The 24,878-nt window shown below is 28.1% G+C and overlaps 1 protein-coding gene across 1 annotated transcript in view; it reads right to left on the bottom strand.

Moving 5' to 3' along the window:
• LOC107455703 (golgin subfamily A member 4) overlaps positions 1-24,878 on the bottom strand; it is a 134,916-nt gene that overhangs the window by 73,454 nt on the left and 36,584 nt on the right. Inside the window, exons 24-43 of the mRNA XM_071183880.1 lie at positions 11,754-11,871; positions 11,075-11,220; positions 10,272-10,374; positions 9,997-10,178; positions 7,297-7,411; positions 7,037-7,188; positions 6,529-6,643; positions 6,218-6,363; positions 5,210-5,315; positions 4,906-5,087; positions 4,570-4,684; positions 4,317-4,468; positions 3,479-3,593; positions 3,200-3,345; positions 2,489-2,594; positions 2,185-2,366; positions 1,857-1,971; positions 1,574-1,725; positions 289-403; positions 31-170 (exon numbers count right to left, since the gene is read on the bottom strand). Coding sequence (XP_071039981.1) covers positions 31-170; positions 289-403; positions 1,574-1,725; positions 1,857-1,971; positions 2,185-2,366; positions 2,489-2,594; positions 3,200-3,345; positions 3,479-3,593; positions 4,317-4,468; positions 4,570-4,684; positions 4,906-5,087; positions 5,210-5,315; positions 6,218-6,363; positions 6,529-6,643; positions 7,037-7,188; positions 7,297-7,411; positions 9,997-10,178; positions 10,272-10,374; positions 11,075-11,220; positions 11,754-11,871 — 2,703 coding nt within the window. The remainder of the gene's footprint in view (positions 1-30; positions 171-288; positions 404-1,573; positions 1,726-1,856; positions 1,972-2,184; positions 2,367-2,488; positions 2,595-3,199; positions 3,346-3,478; positions 3,594-4,316; positions 4,469-4,569; positions 4,685-4,905; positions 5,088-5,209; positions 5,316-6,217; positions 6,364-6,528; positions 6,644-7,036; positions 7,189-7,296; positions 7,412-9,996; positions 10,179-10,271; positions 10,375-11,074; positions 11,221-11,753; positions 11,872-24,878) is intronic.

The following is a 24,878-nucleotide window of genomic DNA, read 5'->3' as shown; positions in this document are numbered from 1 at the left end:
GGAAAGGGCTTCACGAAATTTTAATCTTACCTCTCTTCTTTGCCGACAAGTTTGTCCAAAATCTTCTGCCAGAAATCCTTTGCCTTATCCTTCAGTTTATCAAGAAGTTCTTTGGCGTGCTTGCTGAGATCAACGCCCATGTCCTTCAATTTTTGGCGAAGTTCTTTCAACTGTTAAACGATTTAAATTGTTTAAACTTTGTAAAACAACACTGCACAAATATCTATGCATTTTTTTTAAGATAATGATAAAACTATTTTCAATAATGATAATTTCTGATTGTTCTACCTTTTCTAAGGTGTCTTCTTTGACGACTTTTCCGTTTTCAAGAGCATCTTTCAATTTTTCCAAGATTTCATCAAAATGTTCCCTCAATTTCTTGCCAAGTTCCGTTTTAGGATCCCTAAAAAACAAACGAAACGGTCATTGGGAGAATAAAAATTTTATTAAACTGCTCGACTTACTCGGATAAGAAGTTTTCTAAATTATATAATATATGTTATTTTAAAACAATTAAAATTAAAATACGTATTTATAAATGTGTTTCGATGTCATTTTCCATCACATTTCCACCATTGGATGTCATTTTCCGTCATATTTTCATCTTTCGATGTCATTTTCTATTCCATTCCCATCATTCGATGTCATTTTCCGTCACATTTCAATCTTTCGATGTCATTTTACATTTCACTATTCCGAAATTCCCTTATGTTAAGGAATCCCCGAAATTCCCTTATGTTAAATCTACACTTTCATTTTATTTAATAGCTGACGAATGTAAAAAGTATTCTTTTAACGTTTCATAAAATTTTTTATCGTTTTCTTTTGCATTTGGAAGGGGAGCTTCAATTTCAAACTTCAATTTCTTGCCTCGCTTTGGATTGATATCTAAACAAATTTATTGAAAAATAAATCAATCTAAAAATTATTAATCAAGCGCAGTTCACACAAGAATTATGTGTTTTTACCACGGTCTGAGGAAAGTTCATAGAAATTGGTCCACTGGTTTGCAAGCATTTTGCTAGCACGGAACATTTTAAGAACTGCTTGAAATTCATAATTGTTCGAAATAAAAAAATATAGCTCGAAACTGAAATCCACTTGTATTGTTTTATGTTCTTCGAAATGTAAAAGCATACTCGATAATCCAATTTATACAAAACCTTTTAAGTGTGACAACAAATTTCAAAGGGGGTGTAGAAATTGAATTTGAATTCCAAAAAGATTCAATTCTATAATTGATCCACAGTTTGACATTTTGACTCTGGTAAATTGTAAATAAAACAACAACTGACTTCTTCAATTATGTTCCAGAAATTTAATTTTACTGTAATGAATTAAAGCTCATTTATTCTTGAATTTCCCACACAAAATCTCTGAAAAAAATATCATTAAATTTAAAAGCATCCATAGTTAACTAGTTTCGGTCATAACTCTTATTTCAATGAAAAATTCCTAACACCATTTTTTATTTCATAAAACTTGTTTTCAGTTATATTGCTTAATTTATTTTTTTACGTTTTATAAAAAGATTAAACAAGGATTGTTTTGAACAAATATAATATAAACTTACTCAGCGTAAGAAACTGAGTCTTTCAATCCGAGTCTGTCCAAGATCTTTTGCCAGTAGTCCTTGGCTTTCTCCTTCAGCTTTTCAATGAGTTCTTTGGCTTTATCGCCAAGGTCAACCTTCAAGTCCTTTAGTTTTTCTCTGATTTCCTTCAACTGTTAGAATAATTTAAATGAATCAAAAATTATTTAAATTGCGCAAAATAATGATAAAAAATAACTGAAAATGGTTCAGTTTTTAAAAACTGTGTTGCTATGACAAGCAATTAAAAAGTGTTATGTCTTACTTTTTTGAGGGTATCTTCACGAAGTCCTTTGCCATTTTCAAGAGCTTCCTTCACTTTTTCTAAGATTTCGTCGAATCTTTCCTTGAGCTTCTGCTTCAAGTCTTCTTTGACATCACTATTTTTAAAAAAATGAATTGACTTTAAAAATTTTAATCGATTGTTTGAAAATAAAATTGAAACAGTAATATGGTATTTAAATGCATTATGTATATTTCAAAATCGAAATTTATCATCATTATTCTTCAAGCTTTAATTCAAATTTTGAATGCAAATTAATTAATTAATTTAATTTAAATTTCTGTTACAATATATAATCTTAATCACGTACTCATCGGCGAAGAGGAGGTGAAAGTCATCAATATCCTCAACTGATCGTTTGCTTCCTCCGAATTTGTCCAAAATTCTTTTCCAGAAACCTCCTGCTTTCTCCTTCAATTGCTCAATGATTTCTCTGGCCTTATCTCCCAAAGGAACAGATTTGTCCTTCATTTGTTGGTAGAGATCCTTCAACTATGTCAAAATGAGATTATTTTAATTAGTTTAGCTAGTTATTCAGTAAAATATATAACCAAAGGTCAAATTAATGAAAAATAATTAATTGTCGAAATATTTCAGATTTCATTTTAACTTACTTTGGAGAGGATATCAGCACCGATGCTTTTTCGGTTTTCCCAGGCATCCCTAAGTTTTTCCAAGAGTTCTTCGAATCTTTTTCGCAAGTCACTGCTTTCATCATCACTGAAACAAGGATATATCGGTTTGAGTTAATGTTTTTAGAACAAAAATTACACTTTTAATTCCTAATTCGTTTTTAATGGTCAACGATTAAAATACTACGGTCTGATTCTATACTGATAAAAGTCAGTCGTCTTTAATTTTTATTTTCATTTTAGTTTTGGTTATAATTTATCTTTTTATAACTCTTAGAATATTTTCTTAATTTTATTTAAAGGAAATAGAAAATTACTTGGATCAAATATGGCAACATGAACCAAAAGGTTTTATACTAGCATTGATAAAGACTTTAAATATCTCCGTTCTTGAACTAAATCTATACTCAAACTTTATTTTCAAATCTTTACTAACATCAACAGAAATAAAAATAATTCAAAAATTTTAAAATTTCCAATTTTAACCATTATATTCCATTTTAATTTGTAAACTTATTATCTTAGATCTATAAAGCAAATAATTGTTTTAGCTCGGCTTCTATTAACGTATTTATATAACATTATTTTTGACTAAATTTTAATATAGTCAAGTAAGAAGACAGTCTATATTTAAGTTGCTAATTATGTAAGTAAGAATAAATACGATCCCATAAATTATATGTGATTACTTACTCAGCGTATTCGGCTTTGTCCTTTAGTTTGTCCAAGATCTTTTGCCAGTAATCTTTAACTTTGTCCTTCAGTTTCTCGAGAAGTTCCTTAGCATGCTTGCTGAGGTCAACGTGCAAGTCCTTCAACTTTTGCCTGATTTCTTTCAACTAAATTAAATTTCATAAATAATATAAGCATAATCAAATTTGAAACGAGTATTTAAGAATTATTATGACATGAAAAAATATGTGAAAATAATGAAATAAGTAAAACTCAATATGAATGATGATAGCTTAGTACCTTTTCAATCATATCTTCCTTAACAACTTTTCCATTCTCAAGTGCTTCCTTCACTTTTTCTAAAATTTCATCGAAGTGTTCTCTCAATTTCTTGCCGAGTTCAGTTTTGGGGTCCCTGAAGGAAATTAATTAAATTAGAGAGCTGTACTGTACTGTAATTTAAACTTAAGCTGATACTGTAATTTAAACTTAAATAAATTATTTCCATTTTAGGAGTGTTACTACAAAATAGAAATTCTGCTAGGAATCAAAGATGGAAGCTTGCAAAAGTAGAGATATAAATTTTAATGAGTTTGAAATAATTTTCACATTGATTGAATCTGATTAGTATTAATACAGTCTCAAAAAATCTTGCTGATATTTTTTTACCTTCATAGTTGTAATAAATACAGTTCATAGTTGAACCATAGTTGTATTATTAATAAATCAGCATCATTTGCTCCAGATTTCTGATTAACTATCTCAGTGCATGAGACCTCGATTGTTGCTTTCCTGCGTTAGTTCCCGACGAGAAAAGTAAAATCTGAGTTTTCAATTAATTCGTATCAGTTATTTTGTAGCTATTTAATTTATCAAACAAGTACAGAAAAGAAGCCTTTAATTATATCTGCGTTAAAATTGGAAATATAAATTCCTATTTAGATCAGAAAGAAAATACTAACTCGACGTAAGACTCCTTCAGAAACTTGCTTTTAGTTGTATTGCTTAATTTAATTTTTTTTTTTTTTTTTTTTTAAAAAATAGAGACAGAGGTCTCACNTTTTTTTTTTTTTTTTTTTTACATTTTGTAAAAAGATTAAACAAGAATTGTTTTGAACGAAATATAATATAGACTTACTCAGCATAAGAAACTGAGTCTTTCAATCCAAGTCTGTCCAAGATCTTTTGCCAGTAGTCCTTAGCTTTCTCCTTCAGCTTTTCAATGAGCTCTTTGGCTTTATCGCCAAGGTCAACCTTCAAGTCCTTTAGTTTCTCTCTGATTTCCTTCAACTATTAAAATAATTTTAAAGTGTAAGGAAACTTCTTTTATAAAAGTTTGTATGTAAAAATAATGCATGTTTCAATAACTGTATTGCAGCTAATTTGCATACTTTTTTGAGGGTGTCTTCACGAAGTCCTTTGCCATTTTCGAGAGCTTCCTTCACTTTCTCTAAGATTTCGTCAAATCTTTCCTTGAGCTTCTTCTTCAAGTCTTCTTTGACATCACTATTTCAAAGAAAAAGTTAAATTAATATTGTAAGATAAATGAAGATAATACTCGATTGTTTGAAAGTTAAAGACGTAATACTGCATCTAAATTCATGTTATTTTGAAAATGTGATTTTTTATCGCTATTTTAACTCAAATTTCTTTTTAAATTATTGTTTTAAATTATGTAATCAGTTTAATTACAAACTGTTTACAAACACATAGTTTTAATAGCTTACTCATCAGCGAAGAGGAGGTGAAAGTCATCAATATCCTCAACTGATCGTTTGCTTCCCCCGAATTTGTCCAAAATTCTTTTCCAGAAACCTCCTGCTTTCTCCTTCAATTGCTCAATGATTTCTCTAGCCTTATCTCCCAAAGGAACAGATTTGTCCTTCATTTGTTGGTAGAGATCCTTCAACTATGTCAAAATGAGATTATTTTAATTAGTTTAGCTAGTTATTCAGTAAAATATATAACCAAAGGTCAAATTAATTAAAAATAACTAATTGTCGAAATATTTTAGATTTCATTTTAACTTACTTTGGAGAGGATGTCAGCACCGATGCTTTTTCGGTTTTCCCAGGCATCCCTAAGTTTTTCCAAGAGTTCTTCGAATCTTTTTCGCAAGTCACTGCTTTCATCCTCACTGAAGCAGAAAAAAAATTGCTAAGTTAATTTTTTTTTAAAACGAAAGATATACTTTGATTAGTATTGACTGCAATTGCTTGAATAGTCAATATTTAGAACTCCAATAGACAAAGACGTGAAGATAAATTTAACTATTATTCAGATTAAATTTGTTTTTGTATAATATTTCATCTCAAAGTGTTATCTTTTCATCTGCTAATTTGATATTTATAACTTGCTATTTCTTATTTTTATTTTATTGCAGGCAGTTAAAAAACGACTCAATTCTGAGTTTACGATTATCAATGCTCAACTCCATAGCCCTGTAATTTTAAAACCAACTACTAAGACAAGTAAACTTCTGGATATTGCATTAGAACAAAGTAACTCATGTTGAGGATTTTTATTTCATTGAACTATAACGCATTTGCGTTACATATAGAGGAAAACACCGAAAATCTCACGGTGAGCCAGACGTCAAGGGGATATTAACTCATGATCCATCTTCCATTGAAGGTGCTATCTCTTATGATAAACTATGATAATATGATTTAAGCAAAATAGAAAGTTACATGAATCAAGTGTAGGGAACAGTACCGAAAATTTTAGAATGGGCACTGATCATGGCCTTAAATACCTCTAACTTCGAGTTGAAGGTATATTCAATTTTCTTCTCGGCTTTACCCTTTTCTTTAGAAAAAAAAACATAAAATCAAATTTGAAAATACCCAATCCAAGTTATTTCGCAACATTTTAATTTATAATAATAATAATCTTAAGTCTTAAAAAATCTTTTATCTTTGTGTCAGTTTATTTATTCTATAGTATTATTTTTCACTCAACTTTATAATACGTCCAATAAATAATCATTCGTGTATTTTATTATTAATAAGTTTGATTAAACTATGCGTAATCGCTTACTCAGCATATGAGGCTTTGTCCTTTAGTTTGTCCAAGATCTTCTGCCAGTAGTCTTTCACTTTGTCCTTCAGTTTCTCAAGAAGTTCCTTGGCGTGTTTGCTGAGGTCAACGTGCAAGTCCTTCAACTTTTGCTTGATTTCTTTCAACTAAAATATATTATAAATCAAGATAAGCATGATGAAATTTGAAAACAATATTTCGAAGAATATGTAATAACACACAAAAAAATTTTTGAATTATTTTAATTTGGAAAATAATTACTGTCGGAAAGAGAGAATTTAAAAATCATCTAAACATTCCAATCTCTGTACCTTTTCGATCATGTCTTCCTTGACGACCTTTCCATTATCAATTGCTTCCTTTACTTTTTCCAAAATTTCATCGAAGTGTTCTCTCAATTTCTTTCCAAGTTCAGTTTTGGGGTCCCTGAAATAGATAAATTAACTTAGACCGTTAAAACATAATTTTGTTAAAATCTAGAAACATAATTTTGTAAGATTTTATTTCGGTTTTACTATTATTTCTACAAAACCTGAATGCTGCTTTGATTAAAATATACAAAGATATTATTGAAATTATTTAATTTTTTTTAATTCCTGTAGTCCAATTTGACAAAACTCAAGTTTTATCAATTCATAACTAATAACCATTTGCGATTGTATGGCAGTTCTCAGTTTCTAATTCTTATTGAATATCAACAAAACACAACCGAAAAGGTTTAATCAATACTCTAATCAAAAAGTACTGAAAAAGCGCCTTAATTATTTCGACTTAATTTGAAAAATAAATTATTTTCGAGAGCATGCGAAAGATAGTTACTCTGCGTAAGAAACTGAGTCTTTCAATCCAAGTCTGTCCAAGATCTTTTGCCAGTAGTCCTTGGCTTTTTCCTTCAGTTTTTCAATGAGCTCTTTGGCTTTGTCGCCAAGGTCAACCTTCAAGTCCTTTAGTTTTTCTCGGATTTCCTTCAACTGTAATAATTATTTAAATGAATTAAAAAAAATCTATTAAATTATTTAAATTAATTAAAAATAGTTTAAAAATCCCATGTGTTTTAATAATGAGTTTTTGTAACTTACTTTTTTGAGGGTATCTTCACGAAGTCCTTTGCCATTTTCAAGAGCTTCCTTCACTTTCTCCAAGATTTCATCAAATCTCTCTTTAAGCTTCTTCTTCAAATCTTCCTTGACGTCACTAAAATAAATATTAAAAAATTTAATTATGAAAAAAAGAACAATTTACATATTTAAGGTAATTCCTTGCTCAAAGAAACACTTTTTTGATGAATAACTGAAAATTTAGTTCATTTCATATTTTTTAAGGAGGGTTGGATTTTCAATTTCCGGTAACCACCAACTGGAGCACCTATGCAAATCTATGTCTTTAATACATGCCTAACAAATCCATGTCTATAAAATGTGTAGATGGTTACCTTACTTGTAGTTTTCCAATTTTTTTAAAGCTTTTAATTAATGTTTAAAGGCCAAATTTCTGATATAATTGTTTCGATTCTAAGTTATAATTTCAAAAGTCAATTTTTTAAATTTTAAAAAATTCTTGATTACAATTCTGCGCAGTTAAAAAAATTGGTACGTATTGAGCCACAGTATCGTTCAAACTCTCTGTAACTTTAATATGGTGTTAAGTTCCATATTATCGCTCTTCTGAAACTATAATATGGAACTTTGATCCGGAATTTTTCACTATGTAAATTTTCCTGAAAGTGACAAAAAGTTAAATCTTAAAAGAAAAAACTAAAATTTTAAATTAAAAGTTTGCAGTTTCTCAGAGGAAAGACAAAGTTAGCCATTTAAGAATACACTAGATCGAAACATAAAAGTCTCTATTTTACTCTTATAGTAGTATTAATACAAACTGGGAAAAAAACAATAAATCACATTTTTGTTATGCGGAAATTCGATACCTGACTAGATTATAAAATATTTGTCTCAGTTAAATAAATTTTAAAAAAGGGCAAACATTTTTGATATGTTTAATAAGTTACGAGGAAAAAAAAGATTACTGTTAATCCATCTTTTTCGTGAATCGTATCGGCGTTTCATTATTGCAATATATGACTTTCATAACATTGTAATGTATGTTATATCTTCATTCTATTTCCTTTTCACTAAATGAATAATTATTCAGCTTGCAAAGAAGTCAGATATTCAATTTCAATATTTCTAGAACAAAGGATTGCAATAGCATACTCTTCTGTAAAAAAGAGGTCACAATCCTTAATAGATCTTTTTCTTCCACCAAATATGTCTAAAAACTTTAGAAGACCTCCATACTTCCTCTTCAGCTTCTCAATAAATTGTTTGGATTTTTCACTCAAAGGTATGGATTTTTCCTTCATTTTCTGATAGATTTCGCTCAACTATAAAAAGCATGCAATTTTAAAATTGGAGGATGCACGATGCATAATGCAAAAATGCATTATGCGTAGACTAATTAAAGACTATGTTAGTTTTAAAATAATTGTTTACTTTGTGGTAGATGTTGGTAACCATAGTTTCTCGATTCATCCAAGCAAATTTAAATTTTTCTAAAAGTTCTTGAAACCTGTCTTGCAGGCTTCTAGCCAATTCACTGCTAAAAAGCAAAACCCACTGCAATATTAAAACCAAACCTATTTTACTTTAAATTGTAAAACAGCATTTAAATTTAAGAACCTCTATTTTTTTTATCGGGTCTGGATCTCTCTCCGACTAATTTCTATAATGTTATAAAATATCTTATAAAAACTAATCATCCACAGTTATAGAACAATATGTTTAAGTGGAGATCTTAGTATAACGGCATGTTATACTAAGATGAAAATTTAGGGAAATTGAAATAATACGCTTTAAAACTCAATGAAACAACAGAAATTTATTTATAAAATAATATTTATAAAAATTAAAAGGTTGATGAAGTAAATTTATTCCTTGTTATAAAATGTTTCTAAACGTGGAAGTTTGAGCATTTTTAATATGCAAATTAAAAATATTTCTTTTTTATTTAATTAATTTTTATTTAATTTTTATAATATTTTTATTGCTGCATGCTATTAAACATGGAATGAATTTTAAAAGCCTACAATGAGTAAATTAATGCAGCCTTTCATTAAAATCAAATTCGCATAACCGTTTTTTGTGTAAAAATAAATAGCAACTTTTAAAGCATTACAACAACGGTTAATCTTTTGACTTTTATTTTTATTTTCTTTAGATCTCTTATCATCATATAAAATTAACTAAGCAATTACATTTCTAAAATATGAACAGAAATAATGGTGTTCATACATAAGATAACAAAAAGTGTCAATATTTTTTCTGTCGAGTTCTTCACCATGCTTTTGTAATACCAATGGCATTCGTACTTTAATAATTTAAGTGCATTATGTGAACTTCTTAGTAAAAATATTTAATTATTTTTAAATAACAAGTTAATTTGTACGATTACTATTGGGGAATTTCCATCAGGTAGTATTGCATTCAATTTTACAACACCCAATTCTCTTGTTAGGAACATATTAACTTGTTCTTCGACACTTGTTCTTCTAAATTTATAGGCGAAAAATTGCTTTTTTTATTTTTACGATTTCTTTATGTTTAACGCCTTATATCACTAACAGACACTATTCCCTAACTAAACACAATTTCCTACTAAGTACTTTACTTCGTAAATTTTACGTATTCGTACTCATATTGTTTTTCATAATTCTAGCTTATCATTTTTACCTTAATTTTCCTTTAAAGGCAATATTTTAAAAGAATAAGGACGCAATAGCTTACTCTTCGGCAAAAAGAAGTTCAAAGTCATCGAAATCCTCAACAGATCGCTTGCTTCCACCAAATTTGTCCAAAATTCTTTTCCAGAAACCTCCTGCCTTCTCCTTCAATTGTTCGAGGAGTTCTTTGGCTTTATCTCCCAGGGGAATAGATTTCTCCTTCATTTCCTGGTAGAGGTCCTTCAACTAGGTAAAAGTGGTACATTTTTGATAAATATGGTAGAACATGCATAATTTTAAATCTGGTGTCAAATAATTTACAATGAAAGGTGAACTTACTTTGGTCATGACGTTGGCTGCGATGGTTTTTCGGTTCTCCCAAGCTTCCTTGAGTTGCTCCAAGAGTTCCTGAAATCGTTTTTGCAAATCACTACCTTCATCGCTGGAAAAGAAAATTTGTATAATTAAGAATCAATAATTAAATATTTGTATAATTAAAAACCCAATGTTTTAAACGACACTTATATGCCGATGACTTGTAACTGATTACAGACGTCCGTATACTGAAATAATGAAACGTATTTTCATCGTTTGTTAAAATATAATCACAAGAGTTTTTAATATTTTAAAACTCTTATAGAATGTTAAATTGAGTTACATGAAATTAATAGTTTTATGAAGAAAATTAAACGCTTGAAATTGTCACAAAAAAGCCTTAAATTTTGAAGTAATCTAAGTATGTCAAAAAGGCCTAGTGATTAAACACTTGCGTGAATATCCATATAGGGTTAAAAAGTTTCAGTTATGAATTATATGAGATTTTTAACATGACATTTCAATGAAATAGTTTATCACTTACTCAGAATATAGGCTTACGCAGCCAAATTTTGTGAAGATTATTATGTGCTTTGAGAAAATTATTAAAATCTAATCTGATAATTGCATTTATTAAATATAGTACTGTCCAAATTAGTTGCTGTATTGTGTCGGTCGAAATATACCTGATATATCCTCCGAAAAAGTGAGAAACATATGTTTCGAATTGTTTAAATAAACAGTAATAAAGTCTTGCTACATTTGAATTTGTCAACAGTATTTCAACAAACTCCAACAAAATTCTTTTATAAATGATTACTACTTACTCAGCGTAGGAAGCTTTGTCCTTTAGTTTGTCCAAAATCTTTTGCCAGTAGTCTTTGACTTTGTCCTTGAGTTTATCAAGAAGCTCTTTGGCGTGCTTGCTGAGGTCGACACCCAAGTCTTTCAACTTTTGGCGGATCTCTTTCAGCTGTTAAAAAAAAAATGTGTTTTTTCTTTTTAGAATTCTTACAGTTTTTCATAGATTTCTTACAACTGCGTAAACAAATTAAAAAAACTTCTAGAACTTTCTTTAAGTAAATTCAAATATATAAGTTCTATCTTCCAGTTTAGAGCATTACTTTTTAAAAAATATATATAGTGGCATTTAAATATCATTTGAGAATTTTTTTTACCAAATTTAGGCAAACAATTATTATTCCTATGGAACTATTCTATTAAAATTTATCCTAATAAAGCTTTTGAGTTCTGAATAAACAATCAAACACATCAAAAAGCTGCGTTTTCAAAACACATGTGTTGTTTAAAAAAAAACTTTAACTCATCAAATATAGACGAAACCAATTTTTAATTTCATTACGTTGGAATATCCACACTGTATATTAACTATATAATTGTGTTATAGAAACATAGAAGATATATCTTTTCTTTTAACATTTTTATCAATCGCAACAGTCAAAATCATTATCAGCCCTTTTGTAAGCATAATCATACGAAATTTACCTTTTCAATTGTGTCTTCCTTGACAGTCTTTCCATTTTCAAGAGCTTCCTTCAATTTTTCCAAAATTTCATCAAAGTGTTCCCTCAATTTTTTTCCTAGTTCAGTTTTAGGGTCTTCACTAATAAAGAAAACACAAAATAAATCACTTTTTTTTTTAAAAACCAATAACATCATTGTTTTGGAATTAATGGCTTTTGCCATAGTAAATTACTATGTTATTTTAGTTTAACTCATACTCATTGCATTTTAAGCTCCTATTAAACTCATTTATTCATTTCAGTTTAAAATCCCTTATTCATTTGATCAATAATTAATTTATTTTAATTTAAACTCATTCATTATAATTTAAACGCATTCCCTCGAATTTAAACTCATTCATTTCAATTTATATCAATTTATTATTCATTATCTTTTAAGATCAATTTTGATTTATGAGTAATTTATTCATTCACTTTTAATTAAACTGATTTATTCCTCATTTATTGATTCGTTTTGAATTTATTCACTTTAAATTAAATTTCTTTATTCATATTCAATTAAAATCATTCATTCATTTCAAATTAAACTCACTTATTACTCTTTTATTCATTCATCTTAACTAACTTATTTAAAATTAAAAGATTTTATTTTTCATTCATCCATTCATTTTAATTAGACTTTTACCTTTATTCATTTGTATTTAAACTGATTTATTACTCATTTAATAATTCATTTTTATTTAAACAAATTTATTCATTCATATAATTTTCAGATTTATTCATTTCAATTAAAATTCATTTATTTTACTCATTTTCCATTGTTTAAACTTATATTTATTTTATTGAACCTTATATTATTCACAGTAATATTATAAACTTACTCAGCTTCGTAGCTGATGCTTTCAAGGAAATCTTCAAGTTCACTGTAGGCAACAGCTGTAAAACAATTATCCAAAGTCAGTTTTTAATATATTAACATATTTTTATATAATTAATTTTAAAGCAGTTTCTAAATTTAACTTTCTGTTAATTCTTGGCCATAGATGGCGCCACTGGAAAACAAGAACAATCGCATCCCCTCTGCCTTAATGGCATACGTCAACAACAACAACTTTCTGTTTATTTTTTTATAATTTAAAAACATATTAGAATGTCATAGTACTTTCAAAAATAATTTTAAAAAAATTTATAAAATACATCCTTTTTGTAAAGTTTCACTTAAAATACAACTCATAATTTTTTTTAAAAATTCAATGTTATAAATAGTCCTAAACTAAAATAGAATTTTTGAATCTAATAACTAAAATTTATTTTGTAAACATTATCATTTATTTTTAACAATATTAACAGTACGACTATTCACCATTGTGAGTTAGAACTGTAGGCAACAACTGTAAAACAATTATCCAAAGTCAGTTTTTAAAATATTAACATATTTTTAATATAATTAATTTTAAAACAGTTTTTAAATTTAACTTTCTGTTTATTTTTTTATAATTTAAAAACATATTAGAATGTCATACTTTGAAAAATAATAGAAAAAAATTTCGTAAAATATTTCCTTTTTGTAAAGCTTCACTTAAAATGGAACTCATGATTCTTTCTTAAAAAATTCAATATTATAAATAGTTCTAAACTAAAATATAATTTCTGAATCTAACAAATGAAATTTATTTTGTAAGCATTATTATTTTTTTTTAACAGTATGACTATTTACCATTGTGAGTTGGAACTGGTACAGCGGCTGCTAGGGCTAAGCCCGCGAGGAAAAGCAACGCGAGAAACTTCATGGCGCTGAAAAAAAGACAGAAACCAATTAATAAACACAAAAATATGAAAATAATTATCAAAATGAAAAGCAATTGAAAAAATATTTGATTTTAAATATTTTTATTTATTTGTCATAATATCATTTCTTATTCGAAATTCAATACCAAAAATACCGAAAAGCTTTTTTTTTACCAAGTAACTTTATTATTATGTCGCAATTAGTTAATGAAAACACAAAATAGTTTTACTATTGTTGATATTTATAAACGCATAAAATAAGCTGAAATTACACTGGTAATTTATGAGAAATATTCGTCTGTTTAAGTGTCAAAAAAGAAATATTTAATACTTTTAATATTTTTCATAATTCAATGTAACTTATTTTTGCCAAACATTATTCAAATTTCGACACACTACCCAATCAGGTGATTGGAAAAATAGCATGTTTGACCTGATCGTTAATTTTTGTTGTTAATTCCCAGAGAAATCAAAGTATATAAATTTATTTCGATAGCTGTTGTTAATTATAAGATGAATCAAAGTTGATAAATTTAGTTCGACCGTTAATTTTTGTTGTTAATTATAGTATAAAACTGATAAATTCACTTAAATCATTAATTTTTGTTGTTAATTGCAAGATAAATTGAAGTAGATAAATTCAGCTGTTGAAAGTTTTAGTATCCCATTTAAATGTAAATAGTTAATTTTTTTTGCATTAATTTAAAAGGTGGCACGTATTCTAAAAATTTTGATTCGAGAAAAATCTGCGATAAACATTTGTATTACTCTAGAAGATTTAATTTTTGAGAAATTATTTTGACATTTTTTGTTGCAAAATCAGAAACATTTTTAGTTTAACAAACATTTTTTTGTAAAAATACATTTTAAAAGTATGAAACGATAGATAAAATGTTTCTACAAAAGCATATAACCCTCAAAATAGTAAATAAATTTCAGAATTCAATCCTAAATTGCAAACGATTACAAATAGAATGTAGTAGTAAGTTGTTGTAATTATCAAGTTGACATGAAATAAAATAACTCAGTTTCAAAAAGTTTCCATTATTTTAGAGATTCCTAATACCAGTTAATTATGTTTTTATAATTACATAAGTACTAAAATTTTTCAAGATCTGTAATTTGCCTATGAAGTATGAAATATTCCTTTAAATCTCTCTAGTCATCTATAAAAATTTATTCCAAATGAAATTTTTTGACCAAATTCATTAAACAGAAGATAGTTTTACTAGTACAAGAACTAAACAATTATATTATAATTAACATTTGTCAAACAGAGTTTTTTTAAAAAAATTATTTAGTTAAAAAATTTTATTTATTTTACACAAACGTTAAGTAAAAAGAACGAATAAACGAAATGTATACTAGATTGTTTTTCACCTTCCATTGGAGTATATAAAATTAAGAATAAAGAACAAATCAAATTTATAACCAAATATTCTGTATATTTTTCTAAAACCACTTAATAGATGGTCAAAAGTTATTAATAGCTATTTATTTGTCTAACAGACTAATGGAAATCTCTCCAGTCATCTATGAAATTTTATTCCAAGTAAATTTTTTGGCGAAATTCATTAAACAGAAGATAGTTTTACGAGCACAAAAACTAGACAATTACATTATAATTAACATTTGTCAAACAGAGTTTTTAAAAAAAATTTTATTTTGTTAAAAAAAAAATTTTATTTTACACAAACGTTAAATAAAAAGAACGAATAAATGAAATGTATACTAGATTTTTTTTCACCTTCCATTCGAATATATAAAATTAAGAGCAGAGAACAAATCAAATTTATAACCAAATATTTTGTATATTTTTGTAAAACCACTTAGTAGATGGTCAAAAGAGCTTATTAATAGCTATTTATTTGTCTAACAGACTAATGGAAATCTCTCTAGTCATCTATAAAAATTTATTCCAACTAAATTTCTTGACGAAATTCATTAAATAGAAGATAGTTTTATGAGTACAAAAACTAAACAATTACATTATGATTAACATTTGCCAAACAGAGTTTTTTTTAAAAAATTATTTTGTTAAAAATTTTTATTTATTTTACACAAACGTTAATTAAAAGAACGAATAAATGAAATGTATGCTCGATTTTTTTTCACCTTCCATTGGAATATATAAAATTAAGAGAAGAGAGCAAATAAAATTTATAACCAAATATTCTGTATATTTTTGTAAGAGCTTATTATTAGCTAGTTATTGCTAGAAACTTATTATTAGCTTCCATTAGTCTAACAGACTAATGGAAATTCATATCCTTTTATCATATATTTAAATGAGAAAAGAAATTTCGCTTCATTGACGTTGAATTATCCGAAACGTTGTTTTTAAGTTTTTTGTCAGTGTGGAAATAGGAACACAACGACAATGTTTTGATTTAACTCGATATTACTGAATGAAAAAAAAAAATATTTGCAATGGGGACGTACCGTTACGTATCTTAAAAACCAATACAGCCATTTAAGATAAATATTACAATACTATCAAATACCATAATTTGCACAAATGCTTAATTTACCACAAAATTAACAATGCTGAAAAGTTTCTGAATATTGTTTTCTCTTTACTAGAACAACATAGAAAATTATATATAGACCATAAAAAAGTGCCTATGATGTATTTAGGATGCTTTTTGCATGTATGCGTGTTTTTTTTTTCTTTTATAAATTATTATATTTCTTCAATTATGAAAAATATTATCCAATAATCATATTGTATTTTTTATTATTATGAAAGGAAATATACATTTAAGATTAACGATAATCTTCGAAATATAATTTTAAAAAAATTTCAATAAGCTATTTCCTGGTATATTCTTTTAGGTAAATTAACTTATGATTAGCCTTTACAGTTATTGAAAAAATTTATTGTTTCTATTTAAAATATCAATAATAATTTTATTTCCTTGGCGCAGAACTTTCATTAAACATATTTTTCACACTTTTTCTTTATTTTGTTTCAATTTTAGTCAAATTAAGTTCAGAATATTATATTTAGCATTTTAATACATTAAATACAGCATGAAACAATGGTTTCTTTTCTCAGTTAACCTGTTTGGAACCATGTTTGGAAGATTTCACTTTTAACAAGTGAAATCCTCCAAACATGGTTCACTTCCAAACAATAATTTTTCCAAACAATAATTCTTCCAAACAATTAATTATTGAAAAAATTAATTGTTATTGTTTAAAAAATTTATAATAATCTTATTTCTTTGTCGCAGAACTTTTATTAGACATAATTTTCATGCTTTTTCTTTATTTTGTATTAATTTCAGTCAAAATAAGTGAAGAATATTATATTTAGCATTTTAATACATTAAATACAGCATGAAACAATGGTTTCTTTCGTCATGTTAAAAATGAAATCTTCCAAACATGGTTTGCTTCCAAATAATAATTTTTCAAATTTTCACTTATTTGTAGCTATTTAGAGCTAAGAGAAACAGTTATTCGTCATTGAAGTTTCTTTAACTTACAAAATCAATAATTGAAAACTTTTGGATATGAATGGGAAAAAAATTTCGAACTACTTTTTTTTAATTTTATATTTTAATGCAAATATAATTCCCATAATCTAACAGATTTTTAGTAACTATTAGACTGTTTTCAAGAATTAAAAAACACCAAAATAATTTTTGCTTGTAATTAGAGGGGCAGAAAAAAATATATAAGAGGGACACGGGTGTCCCGTCTACGTCAAAAAGTTAATAATCGTATACAATCATTATTAAGTTTCATTTGTAATAAAGAAAGGGTACTTGATTGGTAATCATTACCTAAAATTCTATAAACTTATTTTTTCTTAAACATTTAAAAACAAATCTGTTATAAATTTAAAATTATATAATAATAGAATTATATAAGTAAAATTATATAATAAAATTATGTAACAAAAAAAATATATATAAGAGGGAGTCGGGTATCCCATCTACATCAAAAAGTTACTAATCGTATAAAATCATTATTAAGTTTCATTCGTAATAAAGAAAGGGTACTTGATTGGCAATCATGCCTAAAATATTATAAACTTATTTTTTCTTAAACATTTGAAAACAAATCTGTTATAAATTTAAAATTATATAATAATAGAATTATATAAGTAAAATTATATAATAAAATTATGTAACAAAAAAAATATATATAAGAGGGAGTCGGGTATCCCATCTACATCAAAAAGTTACTAATCGTATAAAATCATTATTAAGTTTCATTCGTAATAAAGAAAGGGTACTTGATTGGCAATCATGCCTAAAATATTATAAACTTATTTTTTCTTAAACATTTGAAAACAAATCTGTTATAAATTTAAAATTATATAATAATAGAATTATATAAGTAAAATTATATAATAAAATTATGTAACAAAAAAAATATATATAAGAGGGAGTCGGGTATCCCATCTACATCAAAAAGTTACTAATCGTATAAAATCATTATTAAGTTTCATTCGTAATAAAGAAAGGGTACTTGATTGGCAATCATGCCTAAAATATTATAAACTTATTTTTTCTTAAACATTTGAAAACAAATCTGTTATAAATTTAAAATTATATAATAATAGAATTATATAAGTAAAATTATATAATAAAATTATGTAACAAAAAAAATATATATAAGAGGGAGTCGGGTATCCCATCTACATCAAAAAGTTACTAATCGTATAAAATCATTATTAAGTTTCATTCGTAATAAAGAAAGGGTACTTGATTGGCAATCATGCCTAAAATATTATAAACTTATTTTTTCTTAAACATTTGAAAACAAATCTGTTATAAATTTAAAATTATATAATAATAGAATTATATAAGTAAAATTATATAATAAAATTATGTAACAAAAAAAATATATAAGAGGGAATCGGGTGTCNTGGACACCCTTGTTGCGTTGAAGTTAAAATTTTCCAAACATGGTTCACTTCCAAACAATAATTTTTCAAATTTTCACTTATTTGCAGCTATTTCGAACTAAACAGTTATTCGTCATTGAAGTTTCTTTAATTTACAAAATCAATAATTGAAAACTTTTGAATATGAATGGGAAAAAAATTTCGAACTACTTTTTTTTAATTTTATATTTTAATGCAAATATAATTCCCATAATCTAACAGATTTTTAGTAACTATTAGACTGTTTTCAAGAATTAAAAAACACCTAAATAATTTTTGCTTGTAATTAGAGGGGGCAGAAAAAAATATATAGGAGGGACACGGTGTCCCATCTACGTCAAAAGATTAATAATCATGTAGAATCATTATTGAGTTTCATTCATAATAAAGAAAGGGTACTTGATTGGCAATCATTGCCTAAAATATTATAAACTTATTTTTCCTTAAACATTTGAAAACAAATCCGTTATAAATTTAAAATTACATAATAAGAAAATTATATAAGAAAAATTATATAATAAAATTATATAGTAATAAAAAATACATAAGAGGGACACGGGTGTCCCAGCTACGTCAGAAAGTTCATAATCGTATAAAATCATTATTAAGTCTCATTTCTAATAAAGAAACGGTACTTGATTGGTAATCATTACCTAAAATATTATAAACTTATTTTTCCTTAAACATTTGAAAACAAATCTGTTATAAATTTAAAATTATATAATAATAAAATTATATAAGTAAAATTATATAATAAAATTATATAATAAAAAAATATATAAAAGGGACACGGGTGTCCCATCTACGTCAAAAGGTTAACAATCATGTGAAATCATTATTAAGTTTCATTCATAATAAAGAAAGGGTACTTGATTGGCAATCATTACCTAAAATATTATAAACTTATTTTTTCTTAAACATTTAAGGACAAATCTGCTATAAATTTAAAATTATTTCTGAAAACAATAGTAGTTCTTTTTATGTTTCAATTTTTCATCTATGCTAATGGGCAAGAGGAAATAGTACTTACTAGTTTGCCAGTAATTCCTCAAATGTGAATAGAGAATGAATCGGAGTGGGTATTTATGCGAGAGAGATTGTACCTTTGGACGCACAAATCTCCTCATATCAACACCTGTAATTATCTAAATCTTGAATTAAAACGTATCGGAACATCGTGTAAGGCTATGATGAGAATATGACATCTGCATTAACACATTGATAAAAGAAACATCCTCCTCGATGACTTGCTTTTTTTGTCACTTTTTTCAAAATATCAGAGTTTTTAAAATTAGAAATACTTCAAAAAAGACAAATTTTTATAGCGTCAACAATTTTTATATAAAGTCCTTAATGTGTAGTATATTTGATGTCCTCCAAGCATAAAGCGCCTGGATGAAAATTGTACTAATCTTTTCCTGCAATACACTATTTTTTCATTAAAAACCGCTGGAAAACCCGGTTTTTTAACACTAAGCCAGCATGATATCTGCATTAACACAATGATTAAAAAAAACATCCTCCTGAATGACTTGCTTTTTTTGTCACTTTTTCAAAATATCAGAATTTTTGAAATTAGAAATGCTCCAAAAATGGCAAATTTTTATAGCGTCAACAATTTTTATGTAAAGTCCTTGATAATGTGTAGTATATTTGATATCCTCCAAGCTTAAAGCGCCTGGATAAAAATTGCACTAAATTTTTCCTGCAATACACTATTTTTTCATTAAAAACCGTTGAAAAAACCGGTTTTTTAACACTAAGCCAGCAAGTTCGGGAAAAGGTGAGGTTAACTCTCACACTGCAAAAATATTAATTCTAAAATCACGGTGAACTAATCGGCAGCAGTCTGGCCATCCATTTAACCGTGAAGTTTACTGTAAAGAATATTTTTTACCTTTACGGTTTTGAAACTACATGGGAAAAAACAGAATTACAACTAGCATGGTTAAAAAAAAGGAATACGAAACTATGCGGTTTTTTAACCATTTACAATAGCAAGATTTCAAAACCGCAAAAAATAAATTTTATTGGACGTTGGAACTAGGGTTTTGTCTAAGCAGTGAGCATCGGAGTTAGGTTGTGGTTGAGTTGGGTTTTATCAAATGAACCGTTGAATGAGGTTTATTTAGCTCATTTGGTTGTTTCACCTTTCGTAAGAGACGGGAAATACTTGATTTTTTGTGTTAAGCAGCTTTATAGAGCTGCCATCTATTCATTAATGAGAATATTGAATTCTAATAGACCAGGTTTACAAATTTTGGAGTGCAGGTCACAGGGAACTCTTCATGTGTTGAAGGGAATGCAGAAAATATTGTGGTGTTAACGCTGGGACTCGAACCTTGGTTCTATCAGTCATAAAATTGACAGACTAGCCCCTCGGCAATAAGATGCAGCTGCAAAGAAGTGAGTGACTTTATAAGGGTCGCCGAGTTGATGCAGTAAAATTTTGGTTGTTTAACCGCATTAAGTGAAAGCAGTTTTTCTCACGTTTAACACTTTTCAACGCCACATTCACCGTTTGAATACCATCTTATTTCTGTTTTGCTTGAATATGTGAAATAACAATGAAATAAATTTTTATTTTAGTATTTTTTTCGAGAAATTTCTAACTGTGCAAAGGGTTAATAGAAGACTTTTATCTACCAAGGTAATTAAATTAATACATGATGCTATAAATAAGCAATTGCAAAACGGAAACAAAACACTGTGTGCTAATTATTAAATATTAAAAATTAAAAGAAAATTTATAAGGTAAGTTCTAGATATAAAGTGCACAAAATAATAAAAAAAGGGAGCATCTTGAATAACTTTTGATTTAATGATCGGATTTTCACGTACTGTGACTCAATCTTAGTTTTTTTTAGGGCTTTTCCTTAAATATGCTAACTAACTAGAGTAGACGATATTTTAGGTAACAAACTCAGACACGCAAACGTACTTTCTCTGTGCAAACTATAGTGTATCTTGCCCAGTCTTTCTCATAACTTTTAAAATTTCTTGCTTTCTGAAGCGGATGATTAAAACGCAACATTTAGATTAATTAATGAGCATTTGTTTGGGATATTTTCTAAACCATGTATTTTAAAAGAATTGCTACTTTTTTTTTAAATGTACTCATTATTTGGTGTTATTAAGTTAATTATTTTATAACCGTCATTCAACAACCGAGCCAGTTTAGGGTTTACGACTACTATGTTCATCTCAGTAGCCTTGTAATTTCGAGCCCAATCTAGAAGACAAGGGAATTCCTGAATCAAGTATTGGAAGAAATTCTCCTCCGTGGAGGACTTTTATCTAAAGAAATCTATATCAAAAAAATATCTACAAGAAACTTTTCTGAAAAATATCTAAAAAAAAAGAAAATAATAAATTAAATATGTTTAATGAAAGCAAAGTTCTTCAAATTGCATTAAAAAGAAGATCTTTTTTTTTCATACGAAAAACGTAAGAGTGCATCACATTTGTAATAAACTTCTATCACCACTTGAAAACTCCACTACATCTTTCAAAATTGATGCTCCTTACGATTTTCTTTTTCACTGTGCCAAAAACGAAATCTTTTCCACTTGAAAAATAGGTGATATTAAAATTTTTATATTATTTTAGTAAATTCAAGCAAACTCTTGTGTTGGAAACTATGAAATAAAAACGAACATTGAAAAAAATTCCGGATCAAATTACGGTAAAAAGCACCTGCCCTCAGGATATGGTACTGTATTACTCAATTGTTACTTTTATTGTAAAATGCATTTTTACCGAAACATGTTAAGTAACAGAATCTAACACACCGTAATTTTTACTGTAATAAATACCGTAAAATTACGGAATAATTCTAATTAAATAATTATATTTCTGTAAAATTGACAGTGTAATATTTTACTTAAAAAATGGATATGACGGTAAAATGGATATTGTAGATGATGCGCTCTAAGTGCCGGTACTTCATACCGCAAGTTGATTAGAAATTTTTTACCTTATTAAAACACATATAGTTTTAATAAAAAGAAAAGAAGTACAATGTATTGATTATTGAGTGTTTACGGAAGATAATTTCAGGCGCCACTTTCACATTAAATCTCTGCACTTAAATCAGATTTATTTATTTTTATTTATTTTTTTTTAGAATTCTAAATTTTCCAGGTGTTGATATCTCATGCCTTACACGTCTAAGCGTGCAATCTTATAGATATAGCTATCTTATTCAAATAAGTTTGTGAAATAAGGGGCAAGCAAGTAAGCATACTACTTTTCGAACATATAAGATTTTAACGTATAAATGTATAAATGTTAATTAATATGTCGTTGTAATAAAGTACCAATTTTTCCCCAAATTTGTTTACTTTTATTTTGTAAAGTTAAAAAATGATATACGTAAATTTATTTATTTATTGAAAATAAAAACAAGAAATTTTTCGTTCACGACTACTTTTGGGAAAACTCAATATAAATTAACTATTTTAAAACGAAATGTATAATATTCTTTCAAGTTTATATCTTTAGTTTTTTTTTCTTTGTAGAGTTTTAAGTAATTCTCTATTTGTTGTTAAAGTGCAGCTGATGTTCAAATGCTGCTGCTATTGTTCAAATTCTTAGATATTTTTTATTTTGTATCGAAAATCATTTTAAAAAATAAGAAAAAAAAGCTTAAAATTGCAACATTTCTTTTAAAACATTTGGCTGTAAAATATAAAATTAAACGTTTAATTGATTAGTGTGGTCCCTAATTTTTTTCTCCAAAATAAATAATCCTAATTAAATTTTCTAAATTCTACTTCTAAATAAATCTCTTAGATTCTAGAGAAATTATCGGATTCCTTATTCAATCGGTAGTAATAGATGGAAAAATAGGGGTATACAGTAGACTACTTGTTCTTCATGCTGTAAGAAAATTTTTATGATGAAAAGTAAACAAAATTCTAAAATATCTAGCTAAAACCATTTATAAAATAAAAATGATTGATCAAAAAAATCCATATATAACTAATACACTATCTGGCCATTAATGACCGGACACCTCTCATTTCGGATACATGAGGTGCTAGTATCAAGTCAGTAGGGCGTAGGGCCGCTACGCGCCCGAATCACAGCTTTAACACTTCTAGGAAGGCTATCCACTAGGTGTTGGTACACGGCGGCAGGTATTGCCCGCCATTCCTCCTGTAACATGGCGAAGAGTTGAGTGGTGGTTTTGGGGTGTTGTAGTCTGGCCCTCAACCGGCGCTCCAACTCATCCCAGAGAAGCTCAATTGGATTGATGTCGGGACTTTGGGATGGCCAGTCAAGTTCTAGCACCCCCATTTCATCAAACCAGTCCGTGATGGCATGTGCTTTATGAATGGCAGCGTTATTGTGTTGAAACACAAACGGGCCATTACCGAACTGTTGCCACAGGGTGGGAAGCGCCGAATTGTCCAGGATGTCTCTATACCCTTCTGCGTTCTGGGTTTCACGCACTAACACCAAGGGTTCAAGGCCAAACCATGAGAAACAGGACCACACCATAATTCCTCCACCGCCGAACTTCACAGTGGGGACAATGCACCCCGGTAGGTTCCGTTCTGCTGGCATTCGCCAGGTCCACACCCGTCCATCAGAGTACCACAACATGTAGCGTGACTCATCACTCCACGTAACGTTTTTCAAAATGCTCTACTGTCCACTGGCGACGTGCTCTGCAACACTGAAATCGGTGGCGGGCGTTTGATGGAGAGATGTTTGGCTTATGTGCTGCTGCTCGTCCATGGAATCCTTGTGCAATCAGCTCCCGACGAATGGTACGTGCACTGGCAACACTGCCAGATGCAGCCCGGAAGTTGGTAGCGACAGTGTCCAACGACATTTGTCGGTTTGCCTTCACTACACGTCGAAGAGATCGTCGATCCCTGTCGGACATTATTTTGGGCTTGCCGGGTCGGGACTGCGGTTTTATCACTCCCTCTCGTTCCCATTTCAACACGACGTCACCAACTGTTGACCGATTTATCTGAAACTTGTCGGAGATGGCGCGTATGGAATGACCAAATCAATGGGAGCCTATGATCATGCCCTTTTCCGCCTCATTCAGCTCTAACCGTCCACTCATTTTCACTGTTTACGCTCGTATGGCCGTCGCCTGCTTGCGAATGGTCTCCCCCCCCCCAACAGGTTGCGTATTTATTCCGCCAGGACGAATCCACCTGCCTTTCAAGGGGTGTCCGGTCATTAATGGCTAGATAGTGTACAATAAACCAATTAATTCCGCGTTAAACACACTTTAAATTTTAAAAAAAAACTTTCACTTTCAAGAATCTCTGGTTAAATAAAGAAGAAATTGGTTCTCCATTTATCATAATTTAAATTTTAAAAAACTCTCGATTTATCAGAGGAATAAAGACTGTCTGTTGAAACAAAGAAAGGATTTCTCTGTTAATTATAATTTAAATTTTAAAAAAACTCTCACCTTATTCGTGGAATAAG

Source organism: Parasteatoda tepidariorum, chromosome 8 (assembly GCF_043381705.1).
Source record: "Parasteatoda tepidariorum isolate YZ-2023 chromosome 8, CAS_Ptep_4.0, whole genome shotgun sequence".
NCBI lineage: Eukaryota > Metazoa > Arthropoda > Arachnida > Araneae > Theridiidae > Parasteatoda > Parasteatoda tepidariorum.
The sequence above is the reverse complement of the archived record's forward strand: the minus strand, read 5'-3'. Positions and strand labels throughout refer to the sequence as shown.